At 35.5% G+C, this 7,617-nt stretch overlaps 1 protein-coding gene across 1 annotated transcript in view; it reads right to left on the reverse strand.

Moving 5' to 3' along the window:
• Nucleotides 1–2,722: 2,722 nt before the first annotated feature.
• Nucleotides 2,723–7,617, reverse strand: part of LOC114818292 (zinc finger protein 862-like) — a gene marked incomplete at its 5' end in the record, with an annotated part of 16,901 nt that continues 12,006 nt past the window's right edge. Inside the window, 7 exon segments of the mRNA XM_029083545.1 lie at nucleotides 2,723–2,761; nucleotides 2,764–2,893; nucleotides 2,998–3,154; nucleotides 3,209–3,417; nucleotides 3,507–3,724; nucleotides 3,827–4,943; nucleotides 4,945–5,017. Of these exon segments, the coding sequence (XP_028939378.1) occupies nucleotides 2,723–2,761; nucleotides 2,764–2,893; nucleotides 2,998–3,154; nucleotides 3,209–3,417; nucleotides 3,507–3,724; nucleotides 3,827–4,943; nucleotides 4,945–5,017 (1,943 nt within the window).

Raw genomic sequence — 7,617 nt, forward strand, 5'->3', positions numbered from 1 at the left:
TCACTGAAAACACTTTGAGGAAACACATTGCACAAATTAATACACTTACTACACTGCATATAAAATCAATCAGGACGGGACTTCAAGCACACTGGAGAACAGGATTAGAATTCAAAGCGAATTTTGCAAATTGGAGATGCATCTAGGATTAAAAGGACACTATCCAATAAGAATAAAATGTCAAATGCCACACTGAACTGCATAAACATCACAATGGAAATCTTACTGCCAAAGTAAAATTTCAGTAGAAAGGCTCTAGGGATTATGGCAGATTACAATATTGCCAGGAAGTACATAGGAAGACACCGGATATAATCTTTGCATTCGTTTCAGTTGTTAAGGCTTCTGCTGACATACAGGTTTGGAATTTGCAGATCTAGAAGGATGTATGGAAGCTCAAGAGTGCTGAGAAGAAAGCAGCAAGAATCATAACAGGCTTAGAAAATGTCCTGAGAGGCAAGGTGGAAGGAATTCTGCTAGTTTCATCTACAAAATGAAGATTATAAGAAAACATAGCAATAGTTTTCCAGTTAAAACCAAATGTTACAAAGAGGACAGGGATAACACCCTCTTCATAGCTGTAGTTAGGAAGAATGACAGGAAATAAAATTTATTTGCAGCAAAAATATTTCAGATAGTAGTAAAAAACCTGTATTATCAGAAGAACACCAAAGCACTAAGGAAGACAAACCACACATTCTAGAGTGGATTACTTTAAAAGCTTATCAAAATAGAACAAAGGGCAAATTCTGGATACCGATTGTCTGACTAAACTTGATCCCATTTTTAGACATGGATAACTTCTTGATATCTCTTTCCATATACTTGTTATGATGCTAAGATTTTGCTAGTATTTTTCCAAGGGTAATGTATCCATTGTGTTCAATCCTAATACTAAAAATATTATGCTGTCCCTGTGCATCATGAAAGTGACTTCAGTGTTATAGGTTCTAAATATACTTTTGTTTATTACTTTGGTTTTTGTCTTCTGCTGTTGGACACATTTTCAAATTTTTTCTCATCTCATCACAGTTAAAATTTTTCCATTTGAAGACTTAGAGGGGAAAAAGTTGGTATTATGGGACTGAAGAGAAAACCCTTAGAATTAGCAATGCCACATATCTAAGAAGGAACTCTGTACAATACATACCTTGTTGTCTATTAGGTAAAGTATAACTAAACAAATTTTTTATCTGAGAAATCTTAGAATCAACCATATAATGCACAGTACTGATCTCTTTTTCTGATCTCTACGGCTTAACTCTACTTGAGCGGACTAACACCCATGAATGAGTTAAGCATCCAAAACCTACTGTATTTCTGACATACTGTTTAGACCTAGAAGTAGCATGAACATACATTCAAGACACACAAAAAAAGACCATATATGTGTGTGTGTGCACTGTATATATATATAGTATACGTTCTGCAATTAGCAGATATGTTTTAAATAGAGAGTTGAGAGTTTATCTTGATCTAGAAAAGAGTTGATTTAAAGGTGAGCAACCTCAGATTCATTTTTCCCAAATTATTTCTCATTCATCTTCATCACTGTTGGAAGAATTAAAAAGGGTCATTAACAATTTCACTTCAGCTTTCTTTTGATATAAATCATTGCTTCTTCCTTGATGGTGGAAATATATTCTGATGGTATGGTTTACCTTGACTGGAAAAGAAAGTTGCATTTAGAACACGCAGAATTATGAAATTATGAAATCAGCTACTTCTCTGAAAAATTCTTATTCTCAGCTACTAGACTAAAAATCAAGATACAGTATACTTATTGCAACCCTCACAATCATTTTTACAGGGAAAAAAAGTGGTTCAAGCTGTTAAATATATTAGTCATATCCTGTCTGTAAGAGTATTTGCTATGGGAAGACTGATTTGTGCAGTTAACAATCAGCAATAAAAAATGGAAATGTTCTGTCTCTGTAGAAAAGTCTTCTGAAGGACATATCTATCAAAAATCCATGAAAGGTCATGTTAAACCTTATCCACAAGAGAATAAAAAGCAGCAACATATACAGGTATGGAGAGAAGGTATGACTCAAAATTAACAGGCTACAGAGGTCAAGCAATCATTTCACAGAAATAAGGCACTGATTTTCCACACATTTATCAAAAGAAAATCAGGGGTTTCAGAATCAATTAAGCTTTTTGAACTATTAAAGACTGATAGTAAGACGACAGTTAACTGAAGTGGTTACAATGTACTATGACTCAGCTAAATGCAATAAACAATCAGATGGAAGTTATTAGTCATCACTATGTCCACATGTCGCCAAGGTAATAATGTACTCCATTATTTTTGTTCATTTTCTTCAGACATATAGAAGGGCAAATGCAAACATCTACTGGCAATTCAGCAGTGAACATAAAGAAAAGCCATATTTTAACATTATAATGCACTTTAAAAAAAATACATTTTACAATCATTAACCCTGCAAGATATTCTGTTAAAGTGTCCATGTATCTTATAAGAAGACTGCAAAGTAAAAAACTAATAATTTTCATCTAGTCACTTCCACAGAGGCTCTCCAAATCAAAATCTGAGGAGTAATCTGGTCTTTCATTTGTCATCATATCACCTTCCTGTAGTCTTCTATTTCTCTGCCAAGTAGCATTCCATAAATGAATAGATTTCTCGGGGTCAAATTTTTTTATATCTGGAGAGTTCATCTGAATTATCATAAGATCCGTCACACTTTCAGACATTAGTTTAGAGTGCAAATGCATCATGGTGAGTTTCATTTGACTGAAGCCTCGCTCTGTTTCAGCTGAGCTTGCTGGCAGAGTTAGAATCAAATCTACCAATGTCAGAATGTTGGGATACTTCTTTGAATAATCTGAGTTCACTGAATCCCATGTCAAAGTCTGGATGTTCTGAAATCTAAAAAGCATGGTAAAATGTATAATTATAACTATCACTAAATGTATTGCCATAATCCCTTTGAGTAAATCATTAAACAGACATAAATGCCATTTTCTTATTACCTGTTATACAGCTCTATTTTCAACATGCTCCATTCAGTTTCTACTTCACCTGTTTTCACACTAGCAGCTTCCAGTATGACTTCATAATGTTTAGTCAAGACAGACACTTCCTTTTCACCAAATTCTATAACAGAGGCAAAACAACAGTATTTTTATGCTTTTAAAAAATTTAGAAGGTGTACTTGAAATAGCTGCTATCACAGTTGTATACCTTGTTTCATTCTGTCAGGCCATAGTTTAAAACTTCCAATAGTAGTTGCTCTCAAAACATCTTGATTTGCATCAGAAAAACAATCACTTAGCCTCTTCACCAAATTACTTAGTATTTTGTTTCGTACTGCTGAAATATTTCCATTTCCAACAAGCTGGTAACCATGAAACTGCTGAATGGTCTCCATCAGGTGCTCCTTTGGACCAGCTCTGAAAGATACAGAATACAAAACAATGTATTACTTCACTTTTTAATTATATTCTAAGAGATCATGGTTCAGTTGTCAAAAATGCCAGACCTTGTTTGATACATGTGGAGTGTTTCCAGTGTTGACTGCACAGTTGAAAATATGTCTGCAATGGAGGAGTTGTGATCCAGAGTAACACGGTAGAGAATGTTGAGGACATTGATGACATCCAACAAGAAGTGAGAAAACTTGACTATCTCCATTTTCAGAAGGAGGTGTAAAAGATCTTTGACCTTCTGCTGGTCTGAGGCTCTTGAATCTCCTTGAATCTGGAATTCAATATAGAAGAAGAAAGTGTCAGGTATGTGGACCAAAATTACCCATAGTAATTAATTCTTCCTGAAATTACTTCAAAATTTTAAATTATTTACCTTACTCAGATGTAGAACAATTGCAGGATAACCTTTAAGAAGAATTTGTAGAGCTGTCTGTAGACGAGGAATCCACTGGGAGCCTCCAATGCGAGATGGAATAGCTGGGCGTAACTTAATGGCTTCATAGGTGGCTTTGAGATTATTCTTATATAGAGGTGAGTTATGATATAAGTAATAAATATTTCTTAAGACATTGGTTAAGATGTTGTATAGCTGAATATTTTTCAGTGCTCCTTTGTAAGCTAGCTTTAGGCGGTGCACGAAACAGTGGACAGACTGCACACAAGGCTGAATTTCCCTCAGAAGTTTAGCTACCCCTCTGGTTTCTCCTGCCATGACATCTGTCCCATCACTTCCAAAGCCAACTAATTTTCTTGACCAGTCTTGGCTTGCCAGACTGAGCTGAAGATTTATTTGCAATGTTTCCTCAATTGCATTTTTTATAGCTGAAGCATCAGTTTTGTGAACAGGTTGAACCCCAACAATCTGGCAATGGACTTTTCCTTCATTTGCAAAGCGTACGTAGACAACTGCAGCTGCTTTGAGTATACTGTCTGTAACTCCATCACTAATAACAGAAAAGAATTTACACTTCTGCAGTTTCTCTTTCAAAGCTCTTCTTTCTACTTCAGCAATAAAATGTATAAACGTTCTTGCTGACTTGTCATTTCTAAATACAGAACCAATATCCACTCCTTTCATATCATCTAGTTTGCACATCCAGTCAAGGTCTGTAAAGGGACGACCAGATTTAGCAATAGCATGGCATGTTCTAAAAATATTTTCTACTCTACCTAATGTTATGGAGTTCATGCTCTTCAACATCTGCTCAGCAGAAGCTCTATCTGGTGAAGCAGTACTGGCAGCTTCCATGCAGGTAGCCCAGGCATGAGCTTCACTACTCTGGTGTGTATTTATAAATTCAAGTTTGAAGTCATCAGTGCCAGAACAAAAATTATGAATGGTTTCCCCCAAATCCACATTATGCTTACGACATGGTGCACAAAACATTATTCCCCTTTCATCATCATATTTTAACCAGGAGTATTTTGTTAGCCATATTTTTGGAAATTGGCGATTCCTCTTTGTTCTCTGATGTTCCAAATCCTTCTTCATTCCCTCTGTCACCAACTTCTCTCTTGTTAGATGAATTATTCTTGCTTTTAAATTGCTTCAGTGCTCTTATGGCTATAATTCAAAAATAAACAACTAAAAATAAAATAGTTTTTATTTTACAAATTATCAATTATAATTTTTTTTTAATCCACATTTATTTTGTTAATCTGGGACTAGATTGTAACTTTAAACCAACAGCCATAAAAGGGAACAAAGAAAACTGAGATCTACTCTTAAATCACTTGGAGGCTACCCAGGACCCTTGTAAGAAATGGTCAGTTTTTACTCCAATTTCTTTTTGACTACCAGAAGTTTGTCAGAATATGCAACCAGTAAAATGCAGCAGCATCAACACCATTATAGAAACAGGAAGAAAAAAAAAAAAAACCAGAGTTAGGGAGTGCAGTTCAGAATGGTCTTTCAGGTGAAATGTCTCCAGAAGATATTACTTAAATTACAATCCCATTGCAATGCTTATTACACCTGACATTAACAGAGAAGTTAACTTGTAGCAAGTCGGTAAATACATAATCAAGTGCTGTCACAAAATGCATAGGATGTTCTACAGCATATGTAGCTGACCTGATCTCCTTAAAATATCTGCATAAGGATTTATTACTGCTTTGAGAAAGAGGAACTTCACATTTTGTTCTCAAAATGGAAACTATCTTAAAAGTATTGAGATTGTTCTCAATATTATTTTTCCAAATTGTCCTATCATTGGTTGTCACTGAGAAGAGCCTGGCTCCATCCTCATGACACTCACCCTTTATATATTTATAAACATTAATTAGGTCTCCCCTCAGTCTTCCCTTCTCCAAGCTAAAGAGACCCAGCTCCCTCAGCCTTTCCTCAGGGGGGAGATGCTCCACTCCCTTCATCATCTTGGTGGCTCTGCGCTGGACTCTCTCAAGCAGTTCCCTGTCCTTCTTGAACTGTGGGGCCCAGAACTGGACACAATATTCCAGATGCGGCCTCACCAGGACAGAGTAGAGGGGGATATGAATCATCAGATCAGCTCTATAACCCATCTAAACTATGATTATACTCATTAGAAATCCTCTGTCTAGTATATTCTTACCATGCTTATCTGAGGAAATGAAGGTTATGTGGTTTAATGCCTATGTATCGCTACATAAAATTTGTCTGCCTGTCAGTTCTCCCTCACTAATAATTTTAGAATGTCTAGTTTGAACCAAGTTTGTCAGTAAGGTAGAATTATGAAGGTCCTATAAATTTCTTTCAGATACGTTCCAAGATACAGGAGAAAGATCCTTATAACACTTCTACTGAGGAAAAAGCCGGGAGATGACCAGGTTTTATTCCCTCTGTGGCCAATATGCCTAAGCCAGCCTGAACTCAGTTACAGACCACACACAGCCTCCAGTGCATCCTGGCTATAGCTGTGCAAGCAAAACCCATAGGTAAGATGACACAAAAGAAAGACAACAGTTGTTTGGGGTTTTTTTTTGTTGCTTTTTTTTAAAAAAAATAAGCTATCAAACATGAAAAGGAACAGGGGGTGTACTAGTGGGAGGAAACTGGAAACACAGGAAAAGGTGGGATTTGTTGAAGTGGTACAATGGAAAGAACACAGGATAAAAAAGGAAGCAAGCCTGCATTACTTAACAAAGCAACTTTTTTCATATAAAAGTTTGTCATCAATGAAATCAAAAGGAAAACTAATGTAGAAAAAGCTACACAAGGTAGAAATGTCTCTCATTAAAATCTTTTTAAAAGTGAATATCATTCACTGATACATAAGGTGACACTGACAAGCATTTGTGTATGTTTCAATAAGCAGTGCAGAAACACAGAAAAATGCAAAGAATTAATTGGTGAAGAAATTAAAATTATGACCACAAGTGAAACTGAAAACAGAAAAATAAACATTAAAAAAGGAGCGTTAAGATTGACAGCAGCAAAAGTATACACTAGATATATACGCTGTGAACCAGGACTGTGACATTTTAAAGAGACATAAATAAAGAACAATCACCATGCCTCAGTTATAAGGCACAGATATGATAAGAAAGAGACTTTTTCTTAGTGATACACCAGTCAGCAGGCACTGTATGAAAAGATTTCCCTAAACGGAGGAACTGTAGTATAAAGATTCAGATTATAAATTTACACAGACAACAAAATATGGAGAGATTGTAAATCTACACTAGAGATGAGAATTATGTTAACATTTAATTCCCTTTTCATCAAATCTTACCAAAACATTTAAACAGATTCCTATTCCCCTACACTTCCTCCAAGAAAAGTGTTTCCATAGCAATTTCTGGCTAGAAGTTTGGATAAAGAGCTATGCAAGTTACACGTTAGAATCTGTAGCAATGCCATAAGGGATGAATGAATGAGTGAAATAAAACCCTGAGGCTGAACTATATTAATGTAACTTTAGTAGACTAAAAGCCAGTAATATGCGATACTTCTGTCATTAGATGAAAAAGACAGGAGTCTCAAAAATATGATTCATTCCCTCCAAGATACTGATATACTCATCACCTGCTGTAGGCGATATTCACTGTAAATATTTCCTTCATCTATCTACTAGTTATTACTGATTCTGGTATTTTATATGCCCAGTCTTCACTAATTATCAAGAATGGGGATTTTAAATTTAGAATCACACAGAGTAAGGTATGCCTGTTTCTGCATAGATG

This window comes from Antrostomus carolinensis, unplaced genomic scaffold (assembly GCF_000700745.2).
Source record: "Antrostomus carolinensis isolate BGI_N321 unplaced genomic scaffold, ASM70074v2 scaffold9782, whole genome shotgun sequence".
NCBI lineage: Eukaryota > Metazoa > Chordata > Aves > Caprimulgiformes > Caprimulgidae > Antrostomus > Antrostomus carolinensis.